The 27828-nt window shown below is 37.8% G+C and overlaps 1 protein-coding gene across 1 annotated transcript; it reads left to right on the top strand.

Annotated features, from left to right (window-relative positions):
* The first annotated feature begins 2112 nt into the window (after positions 1-2112).
* On the top strand, positions 2113-27828 carry SEC11C (SEC11 homolog C, signal peptidase complex subunit). Its single transcript, XM_043971520.1, has 6 exons — positions 2113-2348; positions 17056-17165; positions 21576-21725; positions 24683-24802; positions 27085-27142; positions 27629-27828. Exons 1-6 carry the CDS (start codon positions 2307-2309, stop codon positions 27680-27682), a joined length of 534 nt encoding a protein of 177 aa, XP_043827455.1. The 5' UTR covers positions 2113-2306; the 3' UTR covers positions 27683-27828.

Genomic DNA, 27828 nt, shown 5'->3' with positions numbered 1-27828 from the left:
TTCAGAGGACAGACCCTTGGAGGGGAAAAGGCTTTCAGGTAAGTGTGGTTTTAATATCTATTGTCTACTGATTTCCAACATTACTGACTCTGGGCTGGCCTTGAAAGAGATGAGGCAAGGCTCCAGAGCTAAGCCCTCGAGTTGCGGGGGTCTCTTGTGTCCCCCAAAACCCATTATTAATAATTATTTTCTCACAATACCATCTTCTAGGCACTGTACTGAGAGCTGGAGACATAAAAACAAGTAAGGAAGACAATCCTTGCCCTCTAGGAGCTTATATTCTTTTTTTTGGGGGGGGGGTAGGTCTCCCTATCTCACCCATATTATAAGTACATCAGTCACTTCTGGGTCTGACCCCATTATTGATTGACACTGAAGCTTTAACCTACTCTGTTTCTAAGCCTTGACAGTTCACCCCTCCTTAGGTATCCTGGTAGCTTCTCTGTTCCTGGGGGTATGCCCCATATTGGTGCTAAACTTAGCTCAGACACCTGATGGGTTTTAGATCTACTGACGCTGGGAATTACCAAATTGAAGTGATACATAAGCCTCAGCCAGTAGCAGGGACTCCAAGTGTGGGCTTACACCCAGCTTACTTCTTATTTAAAAGTAAATTTGTATTGCTACCTTTTGTTTTAACATTGCTAAGTCTTCTTCACCATAACTCTTCTCCTCCCAGAGAGTCATTTCATAAAACAAAGAATATTTTTAAAGAAAAAAAAGTGTGTGTGTGTGTGTGTGTGGGGGGGGAATAGAAGAGAAAAACCTCCCAGCAAAACAGATCAATACATTGAGAAAGTCTGAAAATTTGCGTAATGTTTCACACTTGTGGAACTCCTACCTCTGGAACAAAGTAGTGGGTGGCAACTGCAAATATCTCTGCTTTACAGCCATGCTTGAGCTTTGTAATTTCGCAATATTCAGTTCTGATAGTTTTGTGGTTTTTTAACAAAACAACAATTTATGTTGAGTTATTGCATATATTGTTTTCTTGGCTCTGCTTATATCACTCTGCAGCAGTGCATATAAATCTTTCCATGCTTCTTTGTATTCATCGAACTGGTCATTTTTTTACACCTCAGTTATTATTCCATTACATTCAGGTGACACAATTAGTTTAATCATTCCCCAATTGATGGGCTTCTAATTGTATCCAGTTATTTGCTTCCACAAAAAAAGTAATGCTTATATATATTTTGGTGCTTTCCTTTTTTATCAATTACCTCCATGGGATATATGCCTAGCAGTGGAATCTCTGGATGAAAATTCCAAGTTGCTTTCCAAAATCACAGCTCATCTCCTATCATGCTACAAGCTCCCAATACCAAATCCTCTTCCTTCTCCTTCTCCTTTTCTTCTTCCTTTTCCTTCTGCTTTTCTTCTATCTTCTCCTCTTCCTTCCTTCACTGGGAGCATTCCCCCCCCCCCCATAAGGTTGTTAAAAGCATAAATTTCTTCTTTGAAGAATTGTTTGTTAATGTCCTTTCCCCTAATCGTTGGGGAACTGATTTTGGTCTTATTTGCTGTCCCTATGGGACGCACATTCTGAATTTCATATTAAAACAAAAAGTTTGCCTAGACGACTTCTTCCAAGTTTAACATTCTGTGGTCCTGAATGTTCTCACACCAACCCTTAAATATTCCCCTGGAGCACCTTCACCATGCCTAAACTACCACCACGTGCTCCGCCCACCAAGGCCACGCCTCCCTATGCCACGCCTCCCCATGCCCTCCACCGCCCAATGGCCAAGGTACACGGCGCGCCCGTCCTGTAGGTTTTTAGTTGTCCTCGGGATGCCTGGCCGGAATGTCAAGAAATCCCACCCAACCGAAGTATACTTTCATTATACTTAATTATCCTGGAGACGTTCGGAACCCATACCCTCCAGTCACGGTCTCCTGGCAGCACCGCTAGTGCCCGCCGGTTGCTTCCCAAAGCCCGCCCCGTCGCCTTCCTCCCACCGGCTCAGGGTCCTAGCTGGAGGATGCTCTCACTCCAGATGCATTTTGGGAGTAGTAGTTTTCTGCTCCCTTCGGTCGGCGCAGGGCCCACGGCAAAGGACTACAACTCCCAGCCGCCTGGGCGGGCCGCCTATCAATGGGGTCCACCTGTCCCACGGACTCGCCGTAGCGCGGTCCGGACAAGGCGGCGAGGAAGCAGGAAGGGAGGGAGAAGGGGGCGCCAGGCAGGTGTGTGGACGTTGCTCGGGTAACAACCCCTTGCCCGGAGCCCGCTTGCCTGCTCGGCCCCCTTCTTCCTCCCTGTGGTACGCGGTGTCCCGGGGGACCGGCTTCGGGAAGCCGCCATGGACATCTTCGGGGACTTAAGGAAGATGAACAAGCGGCAGGTAACCGGAGGCCCGGGGCGGGGCGGGGGCCGAGGCCGGGGGCTTGGGCCGGGCCTGGGGGTGTTGGGGATCCAGGGAGCGCGCGGGTTCCGCGTGAACTGCAGCCTCGGGGATGATGGGCAGAGACCTGGAAGGGAGGGAAAGTGAAGGGCAGCCCACCTTTCGTTACCTGTGGGGGTGAGACTGGCAGACTTGGGGTGGGGGTGGGAGGCATGTAGCTTCTTGGCTAAGTGGGTTCCTCCTTCTGGCACACTCTTCAGTACCCGTTTACTTATCAGACATTTATTAAGCCCCTGCTGTGTGTAAACTCTGAGGTAGATAAGTTTAGATTAGGCATTGCCCCTACCCCAGGCATCTTACAGTTTGTTGTAATATAAGGGGACAGGATCAACTCAGCTAACTTTTGCAGGGGGGCTGATCTGTGTGCCAAGCACCATACTCGGCACTGGGAGGTGGGGAATAAAGGGTGCCTTGATGCTTCTGGCTTCATACCTCTTTCGTCTTGTCTACACCAAATGTAGGTGCTACCCATGTCCCTGTCCTTGATCCTTATCTCTTTATGTAGGTGATTGTGACTCCAAATGTATATCTTAAGCCCTAACCTTCTTCCCAAGCTCTTATTCTCATTTTAAGAAGGACATTGTACTTTCCACCATGAATGAGCATCAGTTACAAAAAAAAAAAAAGTTTAATTTACTAGAGAAGATTTGAGGAAGAACATGATTTCCGAGTCCCTGCATTTGAAGAGTGCCCTGTGGCACTTATTAAACTTATTCTACTGGGCCAAAGGGGAAGAACTAGAAACAGTGGTTGAATTATGTTTTTAATAAATAAATTTTATTTTGTTTTTTAATTAACAAGCATTTTTTTTCTCCCTCCTACTCTCCCCCTACCCACCCACACCTACACACATAGAGGAAACAAGAAAAACAGATTCCTTGCAACAGTACATAATCAAGGAAAACAAATTCCCGTATTGGCCATGTCCATAAATGTCTCATTCTTAATACTGTCAGTCACTCCTCTGTCAGGAGGTGGATTGCATTCATCAACCATTTGGAATCACGATTGATCATTTTGTTGATAATAGTTCTTAAGTCTTTCAAAATTGTTTATTTTTTTCATTGTTGTTAGAGTATAAATTTTTCTACTGATTCTGTTCATTTTACTCTTCATTAGTTCAAACAAGCCTTCCGGTGTTTCTCTTACAGTACAGTAAATTCTGTTTGATTTGTCACAATTCGTTCCTTTACTTTATAGTTCTTTGCCACTATAAAAAGAACAAATGTAAATGTTTTTGTATATATAGGACCTTTTTTTCTTTCTTTAATCTCTGGGGATATAAATTTAGTGTGGTATTGCTGGACCAAAGGGAATGCATAACTTAGTAACTTTTTGGGCATACTTCCAAATTGTTTCCAGAATGGCTGGACCAATTCATTGCTTCAACAACAATAAGTCATTATGTTTGTTTTCCCAAAGGCCTTCCAACATTTGTCATTTTTTTGTTAACTTCCCCAGTCTGATGGATGTGAGCTTAGAGTTGCTTTAATTTTAATTTCTCAAATTATTTTAGTGACTTGAAGCATTTTCTCCTGTGGTGATGTATTGCTAAGATTTCTTCCTTTGAGAACTGCCAGTTCATATTTCTTGATCATTTATCAATTAGGTAATAGTTATTATTCTTGTAAATTTTAATATTTTCTTATATGTCTTGCAAATTAGAGCTTTATCAGAGAAACTTACTACAAAGATTTTTTTCCCCACTTAACTTTACCTTCTAACTTTAGCTGCATTGGATTTGTATGTGCAAAAACTTTTTAATTCCATGTATTCATAATTGTTTGTTTTATTTTTGTGATCCTCTCAATGCCATGCTTGGTCATAAACCCTCCCCTTGTCCATAGATAAAAAGGTCATTTCTTTCTTGTTCCTTTAATGTGTTTATGATTTGACTTTTTATATCTAGGTCACATGCATTTGGAACTCATCTTGATATATGGTATGAAGTGCTGATATACACTGTCCAATTTTCCTAGCTTTTTTTTGTCATAGTGAGTTGTTACTCCAGTAGTTGGAATCTTCGAGGTTTTTGAACACTAGGCTGTTATAGGTCATTTGTGTTCCTAATCTGTTCCACTGATCAAGCACTATTTTTTAACCAGTACCTAATTGTTTCTCTGATTACTTCTCTTTGCTGTTTTTGCTATTCTTAGATATGATACTGTTGGGCCACCTTGTGACTGATCTTTCTGTCAGTATTTCAAACGCACTGTTATGATCTGTGTTAGAGTCTCATCCCATTTCCTCACGATGATGCTTCAAATATTTAAAGACAGAATAGCTGTCAGGTCCCTGCCTTCCCATTCTTCCACCCACCCCCGCACCCCCCATTCAGCCAAGTCTTCAACCTAAATTTCAGGCATGCACCATGTTCGAGTTAAACTTAACTACTCTCACACTTCTGTATCTCATCCCTCCTCCTGCCTGTAATTGGAATGTATTCCATCTTCCTGCCTACTTATTGGAGTATGGTAGTTCATATCCTCTGAAATTTTCTGTCAAACTCCAACTTTCCTCCAAGTCAGAACTGTCCCTTCTTAAATTCTTTTAGAGCATTTTGTCTGGATTTCTCCTTTGCCTTTATTATATTCTACTTCATATCATGTTTCTTTGTACACGTCCAATTTCCCCTTTTAGATTGTAACCATCTTAAAGGCAGACTATAGGGGGTGCCCCACTCCCCATATTTCTATGTCCATTGCCTTGCCTGTGTACCAAGGCTTGCATTATTTATATATTATATATATATAAATATATGTTGTTTAATAAACACCTGTTCATTTAATAGGTTGAATTTAATTGAATCACTTGACTCTTTCTCCCTTTGTACTGCTAGCGACCTAGTTCAGTCTTTCATGGTTTTTAAAATCTGAACTACTTATAGAAGAGATTTCTATATTGAGAGGGAAGTTGTGCTATATAACTTTGAAGGTCCCTCTTACCTTTGAAATTCTCTGATCCTGACTACATCCATGGTGTGAAAATTAATCACCACTTCTGTGAACAGGTCAGGAACAAGAATTGGTCTCCTTCTTACTTGCACGTTGTTCTATAGTTAACTTTGAATTGTAAGGGCCTGGCCCAATGATGAATGATTACTCAAAGGAATCTCTTCAGAATGACTAAGTTTTTAGGCTGAAAACTCATGTCATGAGCTTGTTAAATCATATTCAATTCAACAATCATTTATTAATTGCTTACTCTGTGTACTAGGTTCTGGGGATACAAATACAAAATGAATAACAGGTGGGGGTGGGAAAGGAGGTGGAGTGGGGATGACACAATATTTAAGCAGATAAGTATATACATGGTAATTTGAGAAAGGAACAAGTACAAAAGGGGCTTCAGAAGGCTTTTCATAGAATCTTGGTGGCACATTAAGTAGTATAGGGATTCAAAGAGGTAGAAATGAAGAGGAAGTATTTACATACACATATTTGCATACATACATCCACAGATACACATACATGTACACGTGTACACACACACACACATATATATATATTTTTTAATTTTTATTTATTTTTTAAAATTATTTTTCCAGGCATGAACAAATCAGGAGAAGAGATGCTAAGTTTAGGAAACAAGTAGGCCAGTTTACTTGGGGCATTGAGTGTAATAATGTGAAATCTAAAAAGGTAGACTGGAGCCATTCTGTGAAGTAGCTTAAGTACTAAGCTGAGGAGTTTGTATTTTATCCTGCAGACCATAAGGAGCTACAATAATGAGTCCTCGTTTAGGAGAATGACACGGTCATATTTATTTTTAGGGAAGTTTATTTTGGCAGCTGTTTAGAAGATGGAATTGTATAGGGGAGGGATTGGAAGTCCTGCAACTGACTGTTGAAGTCCACATAAGATGAGACAGTGTCCAGAACTAGTATGGTGGCCATGAAGGATTGATCCAAGAAAGGTTATAGAAGTAGAACTGACAAGATTTGGCAACTGAATGGATATGCGGTATGAGGGAGAAGGAAAAATCAAGGGTGACTCCAAGGTTCTAATCTAGGTGACTGAAAGGATGGTATTGTCTTCACCAGGAATAAGGAAGTTTAGGGAATTCTATTTTAAACATTGATTCTTTAAACATTAAATTATTGCCTTACTTATTCTTGAGTAGTTTTTTACTACTCACTGTTGTAGCATGTTAAAAAAAAATAAGATGGGACCTATTCTTTCTCTCTGTGTAATTTAAGATTCTAAATGTGGATTCTAATCTGTTCCCCCAGTTTTTGGGGGAAACTGACTAAAATCACTGATAAAACGAGTTTAGGTTTTTAAGGGTTTATTGGAAAATAGAAAGAAAAAGATTGAGAACAGAATTCTAACAGCCTGGCATTCCTATCTTTCCTCAAATTTCCTGTGAAGTCCTCTGCCGCCACCACCACCAAGTCAGGAACCCAAAAGCCCAAGAGCTCTCTGCGCAGGCTCCCTTTCCTCCTTCCTGTCTCCTCCCAGAAAATAGGAGGCTTCTCAAGTTGATTGGCTGGTAGCCTTGATAGACAGCACCCATGAGTAAATGTCATTTCCTGACGCCAAGGAAAAGCCACAATGCCTCTGAGGCATTTTCCTCATGGTGGAGCTTTCCCACAGCAAGTCTCCAGTAGGTGGCATCATTCCAATCATTACATCTCTTTGGGTGTAGGCATATTGATAGTGTTGTTAAATTGTGAGTTTTTGGCCATTACCTCCAATAATTCAATTTGACTTAAATGAAAAATAAGTCTGTTTGGATCAAAGAAAAAGGAACAGGAAACTGACATAGAGAAATAAACAATTTATGTATTTTAAAGGCTACCTGGCTGATGTGCTTATTTGTGAAATAGCGGCAACCTCTCAGCCCCTTCCCCCTCCTTCCCAGTTTAGGGCATACTTCCACATATGTAAAGTCTAGCCAGGAGTTGGTGAGTTGTCAGAATTGTAAACAAACCTGAATGACTCTTGAACCACAAATCTTATGCTATTTTATACTCAAGACGACAAATGGAACTGAAACCCATTACAAATGTAGCAATCTAGAGTGAGCAGACATGAGAGCTCTTTGCACACATGGAAAATGAGTAAAATGAGTATGCATAGTTCCTTTGGTGTACTGTGGTTACGCTTAAGAAATCATTAGACATTTCAGCTAATTGTCTGTGTCTGTACCCTTCATCCCCACTCCTTCCCTCCCATACCCCAAGTTGGATAGTCTTGTCAGATTGCTTCCTTCCAGTCCTTAGCTAGTGCAAGCTGAGACTTCTTTCAGCTATGTTACATTGCAACAACCACAAAAATCATAGTAATACAATTTACAAATCCAAATTGAAGTTACAGACTAGAGAGAGGTACTGGTAAAATCATAGTCTTTGTTATATGCCAGGGACAGTGACCACTAAGAAAGAATTTGAAGCTTAGTCATTGATGTACTGTTGCCCATAATGGTTTTTGCTGTGCTAGACCCTCAAGACAGGTGGTGTTGTGGTCTGCCTTGTCAAAGAAGGACCATTTGAAGTTCAGTAGACTTTGAGAGCATGTTCTAGGAGGAGAATACAGCTATTTATGGACCCTTGACTAGAGAATGGCTTACATCTACTCACCCTTGCAGCCCTGTAACTGTATTGCAAATATGAATTGGACTTTTCTATATTGCACTGTGGCAGAATCTAGTGTATAGATAAAAATGATTGTTGATGAATTGTATTACTACTTTCCTAGTCAGGAGACATGTATCAATAGTGCTTTTACTCACATACATTTCTCTGCACTTAGAACCATAATGTCCTTATCTCAAGTTCCTTCAGGAGTTACAGTCTGATAAGCTGCCTCAGTACATCTAAGGCAGGAATGATGAATGATGGAAGAATATGACTTCTTCTTTGGCCACATGTACTACATTTACTTCATTAATTCAAGAATCTGAGTACTCTATACATTAGTTTTGTGTGTAAGCAAATTTATCTGTGTGTTTAGATACTGAATATATATACATAATAGATATATGTGTATATATTTCTGCATATATATGTACATATACATACATACATATATGCCTTAGTAAGTAGTTTAATGAGTTGCTCTGGCCTCCCAAAATTCATTACGTGGTGGACAAATATCCAATGAGTCTCTCAGTGAACCTAATTAGGATGCCCATTGGACAACAGACTAACATTTTCTTGCTGGGCCTATGTTGTAAGCCATTCTAGTTTGGTAGGTCCAGCTAGAAATCACATTTAGCTGGCATAGCATTTAAAGAATTTGGGGGGGGGGGGTCACCAGTATATCTTAATGGTCATCAAAGGACTTCAGTGGAGGTACCACATTTATCTAGGTAGAATTGCATAACATGTCATGGGAAGTGTTGTTATTTATTTTATGAAATATGTTTTGGCACCTGGATGTTTCAAGGTATCTGTGAGCTGCTTGGCTGCCATGACAGCTGTAACTAAATTTAAGAGAGAACATTTTCAAAAAACTGACTGATTCTCCTACTCTTTGATATTATCAACAAAAATCCTTCACGAATTTAGGATTGCATTATTAACTGTCATTATGGTAATCCTGGATAGTTAAAAAAATAAATCCTCTAAAATGAGGTGTTGAGAGTTGCAGCCTGGAAGAGGGCCTGACCTTCTGAAATGCTTTCACCCTAACTAACCCCTGACTTATTTTCCCACTTGTCTGCTAGCTAACTCTGTTGTTTGCTCATTGTGCTTCTTTTCCTCATTAAAAATTGTAAAACATTCATTTCTTCAGAATTTCAGCTTCTGCTGCCAGCTGATGCTTGTTCTTTGGACACATCCTCCTACTTGAGATCCCTTTTTTTCTTTTGCCTTCCAAAATCTACTAAATAGTGCATGCTTAACCTGGAACTACTTTCTCTGCTATAAAGGGACCATTCTTTTCTCATTGTTTCCACTTTGTCTTGGAGGAAAGAAAAAAGTACTTTAGCTGAGGCATCTGAAAAAGTACATTTGGTAATCAGTTGCTGTCATTTTTTTACTCCTCAGTTGACATTAACTGTAGACAGAATTTTTTGTTTAAAATTTTTAGACACTTAACATGTCATCTTTGATATTAAGTTTACTTCTGATATTGAATTCTGTTTTGATCATGGAAGTGTTGTGCACAAAATAAACCAAAGAAATCACCAGCTAAACAGGATGCTAAGTTTCAGGTCAACATCTTACTCTTGGGTTATTTTGCTCAAAGAAAATAATTTTTAGTTGGTTTTATTTTCCCTCAAGATTTCAAGCTGAAGAAAAAATCAGGGAAAAAATAAATTCTTTACATGATGCTTTTGCCAAATAAGAGGCTAAAAATAAGAATTTGCTTCCAAGCTATCCTCTACACAGCTGCCAAATTGATAGGCCTAAAACACAGATCTAAACATGTCATTGCCTTGCTTAAAAATTTCCAGTGGCTTCTTGTTGTGTCTTGGATAAAATAAACAAACTTTGGCCTGGTATTTAAAACTGTAGACAATATGACTACCACCTACATTTCTAGTCTTATTTCATATTATTTTCTCCTCAAGTAGTGTCCACTCCAGTCAAATTGGCTTTGTAGTTGCTCCCCATACATGGCATTCCATCTTCTCCTTCCATGACTTTGAAGCAGTGAATTTCTTTCCTTACCTCTGCCTCATAGAATCTATGGCTTTGCAAGTATCACTCAGGTGTCACTTCCTACCTTTGGCTTTTCCTAATTTTTCTCTCCCTCTTTTCCAGTTATTAGCCTCCTTCCTCTTGACTTTGTATTTCTTGACTTGCATACCTATTTTCCCCCCAGTAGAATGTAAGTTCCTTGAGGGCAGGGACTGTTCCGTTTTTGTTTTTGTATTTCCATTGCTTAGCACAGTGTCTTGCAAGTGACCATCTTAGAAGACATCTGATAAATGTTTGTTGCATTAAATGTTGTTTAATTAAATTAGTATGGGCACAAAGGATTTAGAAAATTTACCTCAGAAATAGCAAACTTCATTTAAAAGTGCCCTGAAGCATTTTCCAATTAAATCTCCTTATCTATGGAAAGGATGGGTATCCCTCCACCACCACAGCTGGCAGTCCATCTGTAGACCCTCCACTAGGGCAGATGGCAATCCATCTATGCCTCCTCATCTCTCTTGTCATACTTGTCCATGTTTTTCCACAAATTTTTCAGAGGATCTGTCGACCAACTCACAGTATGTCTTCCTTTGGAGCTAGCCATCTGTTGTCTCTCATTCTCATTACCTCACCAGGCCACCTCCTTTTCTGGTCATACGTTCAAGTAATTATATTCCATTCATCAACAGTTCCCAGGGAACTTGTATTCTAGTAGGTAAGACTAGATAAATAACTACACAAATAAAATGAGTGAAAACATATTGACTAAACTGTGGGCCAAGCACTGTGCCAAGCTCTAAGGATACATATAGAAAAAGTAAGACAATTCTTCCCAGAGGATTCATTCATTCAAAGACAAAACACATGAAAGGACTGTGGGCTGCAGGGCAGATAGAGAGGTCCAAAAGCCTTCAGAGTGCTGTGGAGGGGCAGGTGGTAAGGCCAAGGGTATTTAGGATTACAAAAGTATGTTGGATCATGATGCTGAGGAATTGCACGGCATAGAAGCAAGGCAGATGATAAGGCACAGAGGACTTGGAGACATTGGCAGAGCAGATGGTACAGCTTGGTGGTCTTCCTTATTCCTGGAAGGAATAGGGTTGACTTATCTCTTCCACGTGGTGTGAGCAGTCCAGAAGCAAGCAGGGAGTGTGCCCTTAATGGTGGTGGATCCCGACAGATGCAGATAGGTCCTTTCATTCATTAATTCGGATGTATGGTGCAAATTATACCATTATAAATGCATAGGAAAGGTCTAAACAGAGTGTTGTTATTTAGTTTTTCAGTTTTGTTTGACTTTTCGTGACCCTTTTTGGTGTTTTCTTGGCAAAGATACTGGAGTGTTTGGTTTGCTCAGCTCATTGTACAGGTGAGGAATTGAGGCAAACAGGGTTAAGTGATTTGTCCAGTGTCATACAGCTAGTAGGTATCTAACAACCAGATTTGAATTCAGGAAAACGAGTCTTCCTGACTTCAGTGCAAGCACTCTATCCACTGCACCACCTAGCTGCTCCCTAAACAGTACTACGAGGAATTTAGGAAGGCAAAAGGACACTTGTAGTTGAGGGGGGCATCAGGGAAGGCTTCATGGAGTAGATTACTTGAATTTGAAGGAAGAGAAGGATTTTGACAGAGATTTGGAAGTAAACCATTCCCTGGCTGGGGTATCATGTACAAAGGCAGAAAAGGGCAGGACGGGTTAAGGAAAGGAGAAGTAGTATGTTTGGGTTGGCTGGAATCTAGAATGAGCAAAGGGGATCTTAATAGTACAACTAGGCAAAGCCATATGGTTGAAAAATGCCTTTGATCTAGGCATTTGGATGGTCAGCTAATAGAATTGATTCATTATTGCATGTATCTTGGATAGTGAGCTAGGCCCAAAATTGAATAAGAAGAATAAAGTAGGCAGGATTGCATTTAGAAAATTGCTCAGTGCTTTCACTGATTAAACAAAAAACCATCATTTTAACACCAAGTATTTTTACAATGATAACATATGACTGATTTATGGAACACATTACACTGAAAAAATCAGAATTGTAGGCTGCTTAAAGGTTAGTAGAAAAATATTCATTGGGCATAAATGGGCTGTAATAGATAGCCAGTGATCCTTTGGAATCAATAAGCACAGTAAAAGATATCTTAGAAAAGGAGGTAGGCCAGTCCTAGCTCAGGGATTATATATGGAAGGGCAGTTCAAGTACTGTACTGGTACTTAAGAAATATTAAAATGCCTTGAGCAAGGGTTTTTCACCTTTCTAGGGTCATAGACCTCTTTGGCAGTCTGGTGAAGCCCAGGGATCCCTTCTCAATGTTTTCAAATGTGTAAAATAAAACATAGAACTACAAAGGAAATCAGTTGCACTAGAAATAGTTATCAAAATATATATTTTTTAAACTTCATATGTGCCAGGTTAAGATCCCATTCCCTATAAAAAGGCTTACAGCACATTTATTGCACCTTTTATGGGAAACTTGTGGGGAGGGGGATTGAAAAGGGAAGGAAGTAGTGAGGAGTAAAAAAGGGTAAAAAAGATGTGGAGATGTGTAAGCCAATTGAAATATCCCTAGTGCCTAATGCAGTGCCTTACACATAGTGGGCACCTAATGTTTGTTCAATTGAATAATTTTGTTTGTTAAATTAAAGTTATACACACACACACACACACACACACACACACACACACACCCTTTATTTATTTATTTATTTATTTTTTAGTGAGGCAATTGGGGTTAAGTGACTTGCCCAGGGTCACACAGCTAGTAAGTGTTAAGTGTTTGAGGCCGGATTTGAACTCAGGTACTCCTGACTTCAGGGCCGGTGCTCTATCCACTGCGCCATCTAGCTGCCCCCACCCTTTATTTTTAAGTAACTAAGGAAACTTGGGTCCCAAAAAACTGTCTTGCCTCACATCTCATAGTTAAGTGATTTTGAGAAAGTTAACTTCTTTGGACTTTATAGCACTTTTCAGTATAGAGTTTGGGTCCAGCTTGTAGGTTATTCAAAGGGGCTTAGTTATTGAATATTGGCCTCGTTATAATATGGGGTAACCCATAACATGTTATTCCTCTCCATTCCCAAGGGCATTATTATTTAGAAGCTTTAGTGTATTTAAAATACTGTGATTCTCTACATTTATGGAGGTATCATAGCCCTAAGCAGAAATACACTAATTACAAGCATGTCATGATCTAAGTTATTCTGCAAACGAAATGAAATCATTTTATCCAAGGCTAAAATGATCGTTATTATTATTAGGATAGGAATTATGATTCATAAATGCTTTAAAAGGAAAGAGCCATGTCAGATCATCACAGTGTACCTTTCATTTTTACCCTATATTTTAAAATTCTTTGGCTTTGCTTGTCCTGAAAGAACTGTTTTCTGCAAATAGTCTTAAGTAAAACAAATTTCATATTTATGTTGCAAGCATAGTGTAAAGACCATTGCATTAGGAGTCAGGTGACCTGAATTCTAATCCTTGTTCTGCTGCTGCTTAGTTGTGGGACCTCTGGCAAGCTCCATAATCTCTCTCTCTCTGAGTCTCTATTTCCTCATATATAAATTGAGGGGTGACCTTTAAGGTCCTTTTTCAGTTCTCAAATTCTGTGACCTATATCCTTCCTATAATCAATTATGGGGAACATTTAAATGAATTAAGTCTAAATTAATGAAAAGCAAAGTTTAGAACAGAGCTTTATATACAGTACATTTGAGGAAACAAAAGTACATACTATTTTCTTTATTTGGATACTCTTTTAATTTTAATTTGTGAGATAATCATATGCTAGGAGAAAGGGCAAAGATGACGCTGGTGTTCATATTTAATTAAGCATTTTTTTCTCCAGTTATTAAAGTGTTGCTTTTTTTTAAACCAAGTCAAACCCTATTGATTGTGACAGTCAAGAGTAGAATGTTGTGTGGAGATTCAAATTTGGATTTTATAAGGAATGTCTTTTCTCTCCTATGCCAACCCTTACAAAAAATCATAAAGATTTGAAAATTATAGTAATCTTATTATAAATTCCACATGGACATTGAGCTGGGCCCAGAATTAACTAGGAGGAAAGCAGGGAAGATCACATTTGGGAAACTGCAAAGTGCTTTGTGTGGCTCCCAAGCCATTCCTTGATGCAGAAACCCATCTTTTTTTTTTTTTTAAAAGTGAGGCAGTTGGGGTCAAGTGACTTGCCCAGGGTCACACAGCTAGTAAGTGTCAAGGGTCTGAGGTCGGATTTGAACTCAGGTCCTCCTGAATCCAGGGCCGGTTCTCTATCCACTGCGCCACCTAGCTGCCCCAAGAAACCCATCTTTTAATACTGGAATTCTTCTGATGTTATTTCTCAGAACTTTTAGGTCTAGCCCTTGATACAAAGAAAAGAAAACTAAAACAGCTCATCTTTGAGAAGCCTATATTCTATGGTTAGGAAGAACATTGACACAGATGATCCACCTTTACACAGATTAGTTGATCCAAAGTAATTTGAGGAGAGGGAAGGAAACTAACAGGTGGGGGTGGGGGTGGGGGAGGAGCAGACATGAATTTGAACGATAAAGATTTTAAGAGACTGAAATAAGGAAGGGAGAACATTCTGATTTGGGGATGTGTGTTTGGGAAGATGAAATGTTGAGTTTAGGAAATAGCTAATAATCCAGTGTGGCCAGGTTGGTTATATAGTAGATAGCATTTAAATCCCACTTTAGACACTCACCAGCTATGAGACCCTGGACAAATTATACTATTATAAATGCACAAGAAAGGTCTGAACAGAGTGTTGTTGTTTAGTCATTTTTCACTTGTGTTCTGGGCCACTCACTTAATACCTCTGTGCTTTAGTTTCCTCAACTGTAAGGTGGGAAGAATACCATAACCTACCCTGAAGGATTGTTGTGAAAATAAAATGAAATAATATATGTAAAGTGCTTAGCACAGTGCCTGACATATAGTAACAATATATTTTATTTATTGTCTTATTCCTCTTCCTCCCACTCTCTCTTCCCCCTACCCCCGAAGTCTGAGAAAGGGAATAATATGAAATAAGTCTAGATAGGTAGATCAGATCAATAACTGGAGGCCTTAAAAGCCCCAAATTTGTATTGTATTCTTGTATCAAGAGGGAATCATTGGAGTAGCTAGGTGGCGCAGTGGATAAAGCACCGGCCCTGGATTCAGGAGGACCTGAGTTCAAATTCGGCCTCAGACACTTGACACTTACTAGCTGCATGACCCTGGGCAAGTCACTTAACCCTCATTGACTCTCCCCCCCACACCCCAAAAAAAGAGGGAATCGCTGAAGAGGAGTCAAGACTTAAGGCATAGCTAGGTCAGACCTATGTCTTAATAAGTTAATTTGTCAGGTGTTTAGAGAATACATTAGAGACATATTAATAAGTTTTAGTAATTTAGTAAGACACTAGAAGGGAACTAATCTGGAGGCTATTAAAATAGTTCAGGGAAGTACTTATGCTATCCTGAGCTGGGATTGTAGAGGTAGACTTAGCAACTCATTAGCTATAGGGGGATGAGGGAAAGGGAAGAGTCTTAGGTAATTGCAGGATTACAGATCTGGGTAGGAGGATAGTGGTATCCTGAACAAAAACACAAAAGTTTGGGGGAGGAGCAGAATATAAGTTCCATTTTGTAAGGTGCTGATGGGACATTAAGAATGAGATGGCCAGAAGGCAACTGATGATGCAAGTAAGGGGTTAAGAAGAAAGATTAGGGCTGGACATATAGGTGAGAACTGAGGAGATCACCATGGAAGAGAAGAAAGAAAGAGAAGGGAAGGGAAGGAATAATAATTTATATAGGACCTACTAAGTGCCAGGCACTGTGCTAGGCACTTTTTATAAATTTCTCATTTGAGCCTCACAATCACCCTGGAAGGTAGGTGCTATTATTACCCCCATTTTACAATTGAGAAAACCGAGAAAAGCAGGTTAAGTGACTTGCTCAGGGGTCTGATAAGTGTCTTAGGCCAGATTTGAACTCAAGTCTTCCTAACTCCAGGCCCAGGGTTCTCTGCATTGTGTCACTTTAGAGAGAGGAGAGATTGAAAGGAGTTTTCAGACAAGTAAGAAAGAATGTCCTGGAGGAAGGAGATGGCCAACATTGCAGTGGGCTGAACCAATCAGATGTGTGCACTGAGTGTGACACCAGTATGGTGAGCCCCAGAAGCAGGATCAGCGAGGGTGCCCAAGCAGGGGTGCACTAGGCCAGGTCAGAATGGAATTGGTGAAAGTTAACAAGCTGATCAGTAGGGAGCTCAGGCTTGTGAATAGCCGCAGCATGACCAGGTTGGGAGAAAATGGGAGACCTAGGCTCCCACCTTCCAAAAAAATCTACAGAGGATTCAAGTGACATGAGGACTAGAGAACAAGCTATCACCTTCAGCAGTCAACTCATTGGTAACCTTTGAAGTGGTGGTATTGAAAGACAAGTCAAAAGACTTTGAAGAATAAGTGGATCATGTGGAAGTGTAGGCAACAAGTGTAGATGCCCTTCTAGAGATTCGATGGGAAATGGGTGGGTAACAGCTTGAGGGAATGGAAGGGTCAAGTAAAGGTTTTTAAGGATGGAGTAAATCTGAGTATGTTTCTAGAGCAAGTAGCCTGTAAACAGGGAGATGTTTGAAAATGAGTGCATGGTCCTGAAGGAGACCAGAGATCAAGGGCATAGAGAAGAGGAGGGAGCTTTGACACAGATTGAAATAGATCTTTTCCTCTAAGATTGAACCAGAGGAGGAGAAAATGAGTAAGATGTGCTCTAAGTGCTTCTGTTTCCCTAAAACATAATGGGAGACTTTGAAGACCTTGGAAGACCTTGTGAGGTAAAGGGGTGAGGATTCTTCACTTAGTGACATCTACTTAGTAATCCACTTCCAGATCCCCTTGTCTCTCTGAGCCCAGTTCTTGGGCCAAGGAAATCCCTTTGGAGAAGTTGTTCAGCTTATTTTTAAATGTATATTCAGAACTAGTTCATTATAAGCATATATGTCTCTTCTGCTTTATTTAGAAAACTCCTCAGAATTCTTTTTGTTTTTATTTTTTTTCCACAGCTGTATTACCAGGTTTTAAACTTTGCCATGATTGTATCTTCTGCTCTGATGATATGGAAAGGCTTGATAGTTGTCACTGGGAGCGAAAGCCCAATTGTGGTGGTTTTGAGGTATGTCTTCCACAATAATTTCTTTACTCATTGTCACATTAATATTATTAATGCTTTTGTGTTTTATGGTAGTCTAAACATAAGTGCTTGAATAAAAAGTTTTCCAAATTATATCAACTTTATGAATTTTGTAACTAATTGAATGAAACAAAGTCCTTTTCAATAGTACTTTTTGGAACCTATTTGGAAAATATTTCATGTTTTCCTATCTAGCTTTCAGTGAAAAGTTTTGTAGTTAAGGGTAGACATGTGTTAATGGTGATCTTACAATGCTTTAAAGTCTTTATTAATAATACACAGATGTAAAGAGAAAGAAGGTCAAAAAGAAATATAAATAGGCACAACAGCTTTTGAAAATAACATTGAATTTGTTATATATTTAAAAGCAGGCTGTATGAAATAGAGATTCTTGGTTTCACTTATAACCCTCTTTCTGTTCTGTTTTGTATATGGAAATTGTCTTTAAAACATTTATGGTGTTCATTAAATTCATATAAAAATTGAAAACCGGGTAATACTTTGTTTTGAACTGGTGATGTTTTTACACAGTAAATAAGGCAACAGTTTTTTGTTTTGGTTTTTGGGGTTTTTTTTGCAGGGTAGTGAGGGTTAAGTGACTTGCCCAGGGTCACACAGCTAGTACGTGCCAAGTGTCTGAGGCCGGATTTGAACTCAGGTCCTCCTAAATCTAGGACCAGTACTTTATCCACTGTGCCACCAAGCTTCCCCTCACATTCAAATTAAAAAAAAAAAATATGGACTTTTAAAAAAGTTCTGATGTTTCCAACTGAATTTCCTCTGCCTTAAGAGAATACATTTCAATAGCATTCTTTCAAATTTCATACACAAATATACTTTTCTTCTATAGCTTTTTTGATGTTTTTTATAAGTATTCTGTGTATTAAAAAGCTTTGCTAATTTAACATTGGACTGTGTTCATCTAACCATAAATTCATACATGATAAAAAGTTCAGTAATCATTGATATTAAAGGAAATCATATATCACCATGTTTCACAACCAAGAATTGTTGTAATATCCCCATTCCAAATACGCTAGTAATGCTGTTGCTTTATCTTAGGCTTTGTGAGCAAGCTTATTCTGACTTTTGGCAGCCATTGAGGGCACATCTCTCTGGAAATGAAAAAGTTATGGGAATTGTGAGATCATGAAAAGAATCTTAGATTAAGAGTTGGAAGGGAATTGTGGATCATCTAGACCAGGAATAAGTCCAGCCCTCCAAACCATATACAAAACTGGCAGAGGCAGAATTTGATCTGCTGACCCATAGGCCATCATTTGCCCGCCCCAGATCTATGCTATCATTTTACAAATAAAGAAACAGGCCTAGTGACTTGCCCAAGGTTACATGGGTACTTAGAGAAGCAAGGTCAAAACTAGAACTCAGGTCTTCTGATGTCCACTCAAGTGAGAAAGGGAAGAATGGAAGAAACTCCTGAAGTTTTGGGGGTAAATGAGATATAACTATTTCTTTTTAAAAATTGTATCATAGTGTTCTAAAGTCACTTTGCTAGTTTAGCAGTATAAACATGTAGTAATTAATAATTACTCACAAATACTTTTAAGATTCAGAAAGCACTTTTCTCACACCAACCGTGTTACATAACTTGTTATATATATAACTTGATTTTCTAATGAAATTAGATTTGTCACATTTTAAAATATTCAGATTGAAGTATTCAAATGATAGTTACTAATTTCCTCATTGAATTCTCTTTTAATATTCTTGGTTTTGGAGCTGTATATGCTTTTTTTTTTTTGACATTTTGAGAAGACAAACTTAAACAGAAGAAACCGACAATAAAGTCAAACACAGGAAAGTTACTGTGGTTTCTGAACTTATTTTCCTACACAGTGTCCAGCAGGTACAGAAAGAACTGATTTTCAAAAAACTGTCTTGGGAAGAAAAGGAAAAAACTTAAAACTTATTGAATTCAGTATCTATCACTTAGTACTTGGTGAAAAATGAGAGAAGTTGACAGTTAATCAGTAATTTGGGCCTACTTCTGTTTCTTGTGAAAATGGCAGAGCCATGAGACAAAAATGCATCTAACATTTGTAAAGGGAAGTTGTACAGAAAGTTTGTCTGCATGGTATAAGAATAGTAATAGTCTCATGTGGTAGATAAGGTTACATAGACACTTTAAATCTAAAGTTTTTAAAATTTGGATTTTTTTTAACCAGGAAAGCCTGTGTAGCAGTGTAAGAACAACTAATAAAATATTCTAAAAGAAACCATAATTTCAATTTAAAAAATTTTTAGGAGGAACTGTTTTCTGAGGCCTTTATAATTTGACCTTTCACTAGCTTAGTTAACTTTAGACATTTCACATTTTTAAATATGGAAATATTGCTGCAGTGAGCATTTCTATTATTATTTAAGAAAAATGATTTGTGAGGGATACCTAGTGATTGCTCAGTTTTTACTGGGTTTCCGTGTGCTGATCCTATTCCCTTCCCTCTTCCTAAGTGAGTCAGGCAGGGAATTCTGCTTTAAAAAAACTTAACTCATGGCTTAAAAGTACAAACTGAATAGAGTGGTGATCAAAGCTACCTACTATTCCAACTTAGGTAGATTTTTTTCCAGCCTTTTTTCCTTTTGTTCCCCTTCACAAATGGCTTATTTCTACCAATTACTCACAGCCTCCCAGGAGAATCTTGTTCATTTTTACCTTTGTGACTTTGTTTCCTCTGTTTCCTAACTTGACTTGGCATGGTCTCTTTGTTTCTGACCTGGTTTGAGTTCTAATTCTGCCATTTAGTAACTACTATATGACCTTTGGTAAGTCACTTAAACTTTCTGAGCCTCCATTTCCACTTCTGCAAAATTAGAATAATATTTACACTGGTTTATTGTGAGGAACACACTTTGTTAGTATTAGAACATAAAAGTGTGAGTTGTTGTCTGGTAGCCAGCTACCTATTCATCAGGACCTGGCTCAGGTGTCATCTCCTGCCCTGATGCCTCCCCCTTTTGACTGTCAATTGTACTCACTGTCCTTGTAACCCATTTGTCATTTTAATAATACAGTGCACTATAATGCTGTCTTGTTATGTCTATCTCCCAGCTAGATTATAAATTCTTTAATGAGAGGGAGTTTGCATTCATTATATGGCCAATAAATATTTGAAGGGAATGTGCTAGAGAGAGGAGTAAGGCATAATAAAAAAGAGGCTTTGGCAGTCCTCAAAACAGAAGAGTTTGCTGTTGCATAAATCAGTTTTCATTGTCACCACCTGGGCATCTCTGCTACAGAATCACAGCCTTCCTTTAGAATTCTACCCTATATTGCTCCCCTTCCCCCCACCCTCCCCACCCAGTACCTGTTCTACTTCAGTCCAGCCAGTCAGCAAGCATTTTTTAAGCACGTACTATGTTCTAGGCATTGTGCTAGGTGGTGAGAATACACAGAAAAAAATGAAACAGGACCTGTCCTCAAGAAGCTTACATTCCACTGAGGGGAGACAATATGTACACAAATAAGTATATATAGAATACATATTAAATATATGCAAGGTAGTTTTGGGAAGGAGGATACCAGGAATAGGAAAGGATCAAGAAATTTGATGAGTTATTCTAACCCAACCAACACTGGGATTTAATAGAGAGTGTCACATAGTAGATTTAACTTTCACTTTCAAAATTAGAAAATCTGGCCCTTTTGGGCTTGGTGTTAGCAAGAATTCTAGAATTGGGAGTCAGGCAAGTTGGGTTCTAGTTTCAGCTCTGCCACTATTTGACCTTGAATAAGTCTCTGGGCTCTCTGAGGGGGAAGAACTGTTCTCATTTTTGGTCTCTGTAACCCCATCATCTAATATAATGCCTGGCACATAGTAGATATTTAATGTTCATTAATTTATTGGGGTCTACTTTCTCATCAGTTAAATGGAGGGAATACTCCCATCCAATTAAAACATTCTGATTCTAAATGAAATAGAATCAGCCGGAAAAAGACTGAGTTATTAAAGCTGAAAATGAGAGGCTCTACCATAAAGATTCAGAAGTATGTATTCTTGAACTTGATCTGCCACAGGGCTTCTATCTTCCTAGGAATCAAGGAGGAGCTACTATCTAAAGCAAGACTTATCTTCAGTTCATCATAGCAGGAAGTACCCATGATCTTTTCTATACTCGAGTTTGAGAATTCTTTTTTATGTTTAACTTTATACTGGGATTATCACTTTGGGGGAGGGGGAGGGAAAGAGTTATAACTTTTAATGAACAGGAACATGTACTTGGTAGCATTATTGATTTATAGATTATACATGGCTTTGTTTGAAAGTAATTTCTACCTAAATTGGCATGTCTATATTATTTTGTGTAAATTGAAATGTTGTTCATTTTGATAGCATAATGTAAAACCTGTGTTTATTTTGTGTTTCTTTTTAGTGGCAGTATGGAGCCAGCATTTCATAGAGGAGACCTTCTGTTTTTAACAAATTTCCGGGAAGATCCCATTAGAGCTGGTGAAATAGTTGTTTTTAAAGTTGAAGGAAGAGATATTCCTATAGTTCACAGAGTCATCAAAGTTCATGAAAAGTAATGACAATTTTAATTCTTTTTTTGTGTTTCCTTATTTCTTGGTTCATAATTGGAGAGTCAGCCAAGTGCAGTGGAAAGACTGCTAGACTGGGAATCAAAAGACCTGGTTTGTGACCCTGCTCCTGCTGCCAGATCCTGACTCCTTGACTGTGGGCAAGTCACTCACTGTAGCCTTTGTGAACCTGAGATGACAATAATACACAGTATTGTTGGGAGAACCAAATGAGATTATTCACGAGGAAGCACTTTGAAAACTTAAATGATGTGCAAATGTAAAGTCTTTTGAATAAATATATACACATAATCATATGTGATATGAATATATATATATTAGACATCTCAATGTCTTTTTAAAATGTTTAGAATTGGTCCCATTTGTAAAACTTCGCTCCTAACATACTGGTTTTATGCCACTAGTTGTTACCTCTTTCTCAACAGCCTTGGTTTTACTCTACTGTGTTCTGTGATGAGGGAAGCAGCACATTAATGCAATAATAATGCAATGCGCGCGTGCACACATACACACTTCTTAAGGGAACATTCTATCCCTTTGCAAAACAAATCTTGTTTTGATGTCAGAAGTTATTTCTTAAACACTCAAATGATCACCTCAAACAGAAGACTTATTCTTTTAATATTTCATAGCGAAATAATCAACTTATTTTGCTCAGGAACTGTTTCATTTGTGTCTTTGTATCCCTAGTACCAAACACAGTGCCTGCACATAGTAGATGATTAATAAATGCTTACTGAATGATTGATAGATTATGAAGTATCCCCCAAATAAAATACTTCTTCTCATACCTAATTCATTCCCTTGCTTTGAGTCCCTGTTTGGTCATATAATTGGAGTTGCCTCATTTTGAAATTCTGATGTCCTTCAACAAATAGACCTGTTTTCCCTTTAAATATTCTTATAATATATAGAAATGGTTTTTGAGAATTAGAAGCATTGATTTCCAGTTCACATGTTCATTTCGAATTAGAGATCTCATTTCTGATTAACAATGATACCTTACCGATATTGGTTATTGATTTTTTCTGAAGCAAAATGGATAATTTTAATTTGCTTTTTAAGGCCTATGTGATGAAGTATAAATCCAACATATTGTTAAAATAATGGAGTAAAACTTTATTTCATATTTTAGGGTTCCAGTCTATCAGTTGCTTCCAAAAATCTTGATGCTTCTATCCTGAGTGACTTCCTTAAAATGACTAATATATTCTAAGCCTACATTTGTAGTTAAAATATACTCTGGGAGGTGTTTGCTAAATACTTTTTAATTTGCTAAAGGAAGAAATTTGCTCAGTCTTTATATAGCTAATGGTCTTGATTACTTTTTATTGTAATTTTGTTTTTTAATTACTAGCAGGTGAAAATTGTTCACAGTTGGAAGTAATAATTTCCAGTAATTTATATTCATGTGCTCAATTACTATGCTTTTTTTTCTTTTGGTTTCTTTTTCCAATGTAGGCTCCAGTAGTCCAAATCAATTTTTTGCTGTTTGATATAGTTTCAAATTCTTATGGGGATTTTAATGTTATCTAATAGTGGTTGTACATTTTTTCATTTGTTTTATTTTTTAAAAGACTTTATAGCTATTTAATTTGGCAGTTTTGTACTTCTAGTGTCTAGACTATCTCAGTGTCTTTTTAGAATGTTCAGAATTGATCCCATTTGTAGAGCCTCTGTCTAAACATGCTGGCTTTATGCCATTAGTGTTCTTTTCCAGCATCCTGAGTTTTACACCGTTGTATTCTGTGATGAGGGAAGTAGCACATTGTACAATGTCAAGTAAAAGAGGAGAATTGAGAAGAACTCAGTGCTCAGATCTGTTTGATTTGTCACACTATATGCCCAGAGTTTGGCAGATTATATTCCATAATAATGTGATACGTAAAATGTCATAATTTTCTTGTTCTTTATTTGCTTAGAGACTTTCTTCTGAACCACACCAAACTGTCAACTGGTTTCTACTTCAACTTAAGCCTTCTGTAATTACTTGTTACTTGTCAGTGGAATAAATAAGTATATATGTAGGGGTGTGTGGAAGGCAGGTGAAGTGCTCAAAGGCCTACACGTAATGTTAAATCAGTGTCTAATGCTGACTGATTTGAATTTTAAGTTGTTAGTGTAGGGATCACTAACCATTTGCTGGGATTTAAGCATGCAGTGAGCCTAATCTAGTTCTCTTACACTGCTCAATTTCATAAGACTCTGTGTGTATATATATATATATATATATATATATATATATATATATATATATATATAAACACACACACACACATATGTTTGAATAATAGCATAAGGAATTCATAGAACTTTTTTAAAAGAGCATATTTGGTACCATTATTTTCCTTATTGCAGAATATAATATCAGTGAGTTTTAACCAGTAGTAATTCTTGATTGCTTGGTATGCAGACAGTTCATTGTTTCTTTAAGAGACTTTCCCCCCCCCCCCCCGAATTGTAATATTCTTTGGTTGTTAAAGATTCATGAAGTATTTCAGAATTTGATCATACCATGTTTTCAGTTGAATCTTGCCTGAGAGGTGGCTTGAGTGCAGTGGAGTCAGATGACCTGAGTTTGAGTCTTGGGTGATTTTGGGCAAGTCACAACCTCCTGAGACTCAGTTTTACTCACCTGTACAATAAAAATACTAATATTTGCATCATTTCAAAGGGCTGTGGAGAAAGTGCTTTATAAACTATTAAACACTCTTTTGGGAGTAAGTAGTATTTATGACTTAGGTTAATTTTTTAAAGTTTTGCATACAATCAGGGTACCATCAAATAGGTATGTCTCTTGTGGACCACTCAAAATTTTCCTCATGACCACTCTACCAATGCTTCTGGATCTCATCCTATGGAATGACTTTAGTGTACATCTAAATTCATTTTTTAATCATACTGAAACTTATTTACGAGTTGATGTCCTTTTGCCTTTCAGAGACAATGGAAATGTTAAATTTCTGACCAAAGGAGATAATAATGAAGTTGATGATAGAGGTTTGTACAAAGAAGGTCAAAACTGGCTAGAAAAGAAGGATGTTGTAGGAAGAGCAAGAGGGTAAGGAATTTGTTTTTATACTTAGTGGTTTCAGTGACGCAGAAAATGATTTGGCCACAGTGAGATTGAATTTTTGAGTATAACAGATGATCCAGTTTTGTGCCATAATAACAAAATAAAACTTATCAGAACTTCCCAGGGACTGATGCTAAACCAAACCCAAATCGATTTTCTGTGCTCCAGGTTGAATTCTTTTTCAGAGATATACTTGCACTCCAGAGGTTATTTATCTTGGTATTTACAGTGATTTGTTATTATTTTAGGGGGAAATTTCAACAGCTTACTTTGGAGGAAAAGGAACTAGGCAGTATTCTTTTACCTGAAGTCAGATTAATGAAATTTTTTGAAATTCTAATTTTGAGAGAGGTAGTGTGGTAAAGTGGATAGAGACTTCAGAGTCAGAGAGATCTAGGTTTAATGCTACCCTGACATGTTGATTGGATGACCCTGGGCAAGTCACTTAACCCACTCAGTGCCCCAGGCAGTCTCTCCAAGAGTCTAAGCTGAACAAGTGCCAGTCTACATTGGCAGAGGAATTGCCTCACCAAAAATTTTCTCTGCCAGTGAAATCACAGATCCAGTCCAAAATATTTTTCCCCAAGCATTTTTCACTTTATTAGGAAAGAAGACAAACTAATTTAAAGGTAGGTGTAGAGACTCAGATGGACATGAATGTCATCTACTTGATCCCTTTGCTATCAAGCAAGACCACATCTTAGCCATCTCAACCAGAAGAGAATATATCTTAGGCTAAAAGATTTCCAGGGAAAACTTTTCCATTGCCTCCTTTGGCAGGCTTTCTGTGTTTAAGTCTCACTGTCAGAAAATTCTTACTCAGTTGTGTATTAAAATTCTTCCTTGTATAGATTATGACCAATTTTATTCAGTTGAATACAGCAAGTGATGTTTTCTGTGTAAGAAAAATTTTAGACTTCATCCATAATCTGTTTCCCCTCACTCAGTTGTCAGACTCTTGCTTTTTTCTAGAGATTGATTATTCAGTTGGTGCTTATTTTTCCCTTTGATTTTTTTTTTTGACTGCTTTACTATCTACTAACATTTCTCCTCGAAGACACACAGGGAGAGTATGTGGGACTCTCTTCTGCATATTTTTAGAAGCTACATTGACACATCTGAATGTAAAGAGAAGTGTTGTTCCCATGGGGTTAAGGGAAAACTGTAGTCAGAGCCCACAGAGCAGTCTGTCTATAAGAAACATCAGGATAAGCTGGTGTTCCTAGAATCCAAGGCAACAAACAAGGGTAAGATGTTGTACACAAAAGGCATCTCACAGAACAGTTGCTGCTGACTGAGGGCTTCTAGCCCTATGATTTTAACAGCCTTTGCAGAGCCATGGCAGGCACCTCCCCCTGTGCTGGCACCTACAATTGGAGCTGCTAGCTTCAACGAAACCTGAACATTACCCATTAGTTTCTCTTAATCCTGTTCCCCGTTTGTCCAGGTGATTGAAAGTTGGGTGATTTCTCAGAAATATTAATGATTTGCTAGTTCCTTCTCCCTCTCTCTCCCAAACTATTTTATATTTACTTGTATATTTTCTATTTATCCCTCTTACCTCCATTCCCAGATGTTTTTGTCATAGTATTTTCAGTACCTAGCAGAGGCCTAGGCAAAGAGGCACTTAAATGCTTTCTGAATAAATAAAAGAAAAATTTCATGGAAACATGACTTTTCAATTCCTTTTTAAATTGCCAGCATTGTCATTGGTTAGTTTGATTTCAAACTTTCTCTCAGATCTTATATTGGCAATTCTTAATCTGTGAACTTTATAGCATCATCTGAAAAGCACATCTAAAGAGACAAGGTTGTTTGTCAGTTAAACCAATAAAGTGCTTTTTTTTTCCAATCCTAATTTTTTGTCTGCCTCAGATGCTTTAGTGATAGCAGTATGTCTGTAGAATAGTTAACTTTAATTCTCTATTAAAGATATTTCAAATAGAATTTGTAAAAACTTCCTTCTTAATTTGTGCAGCAAGTAAATTATGTGTATCCATTTTGTGGTAGTAAATGTAGCCAATGAAGATGAGAAGATTGTTAGTTTGAGTTTACATACTCATTTAAAAATTGGCTTTGGTTTTTGAAACAAGATTTTTTTTAACCCAATAAACTCCCTTCAGAGACTTGTTTCTTTATTTACACCTGTGCAGTCTTTGTCATCTTTGAACATTCAGTAATATTCTCTAAGAAATATTTAACTCCTAAATCTGAACCTAGAGCTCACGTTCTGTGAGTAATTTTATTGTTTTTATTTCTCAACTTAGGTTTTTGCCATATGTGGGGATGGTTACCATAATCATGAATGATTATCCAAAATTCAAGGTAGGAACACTTTTTAGGTGTAAACGTAGTCAATTGTATAATTTATATGACCAAAAGAGACAACTTTAGAGAAATGAATACCTAACAGTTAACTTCATGTGCAAACTATTTGATAGTAATGGAGGGAAATCATCTGGAATTTTTTCCTTTTTGTCTTCTTTCTTTTTTGGTTCAGAGTATATTATGAAATGATTTGTTAAAAAGCAAACGGACACTCATTCAGGAACAAAGGGTTTATTTACAGCTAGTCTTTAAGTACTGGTTATTTAGATTCTTATTCCTGCTACATGTTTATAGTTCTTTTACCTTAACGTGCATGACATCTAGTGCCTAATTTGGGGGATAAAAACACGGGGGAAGAGATGGTCATTTACTCCCTTTCTTAGACCATTAATGAACAGAGTTTTTCAGAATATATTCATAGGCTCGAAATTTATTTCCAGACTGTGAAGCAAGCACTATAATTTCCACTGTGTTTCTTTACAGTATGCTCTTTTGGCTGTAATGGGTGCATATGTGTTACTGAAACGTGAATCCTAAAATGAGAAGCAATTCCTGGGACTGGACCGAAATGAATTCTATTGAAAAAAGAAAAACTAATATATTTGAAATGTTTCACTTTCTATATAAAAGAAAACAGTGTGCAGACTTTTTTGTCTCGTCCAAATAAATGGTTCATCAGTAAA

This window comes from Dromiciops gliroides, chromosome 1 (genome assembly GCF_019393635.1).
Source record: "Dromiciops gliroides isolate mDroGli1 chromosome 1, mDroGli1.pri, whole genome shotgun sequence".
Lineage (NCBI taxonomy): Eukaryota > Metazoa > Chordata > Mammalia > Microbiotheria > Microbiotheriidae > Dromiciops > Dromiciops gliroides.
The sequence above is the reverse complement of the archived record's forward strand: the minus strand, read 5'-3'. Positions and strand labels throughout refer to the sequence as shown.

Coding starts and splice junctions, on each gene's coding strand:
- SEC11C (XM_043971520.1), top strand. CDS start 2,307: ATGGACATCTTCGGGGACTTAAGGAAGATGAACAAGCGGCAG. Junction 17,166..21,575: donor CCAATTGTGGTGGTTTTGAG/GTATGTCTTCCA, acceptor GTTTCTTTTTAG/TGGCAGTATGGAGCCAGCAT. Junction 27,143..27,628: donor ATGATTATCCAAAATTCAAG/GTAGGAACACTT, acceptor GTTTCTTTACAG/TATGCTCTTTTGGCTGTAAT.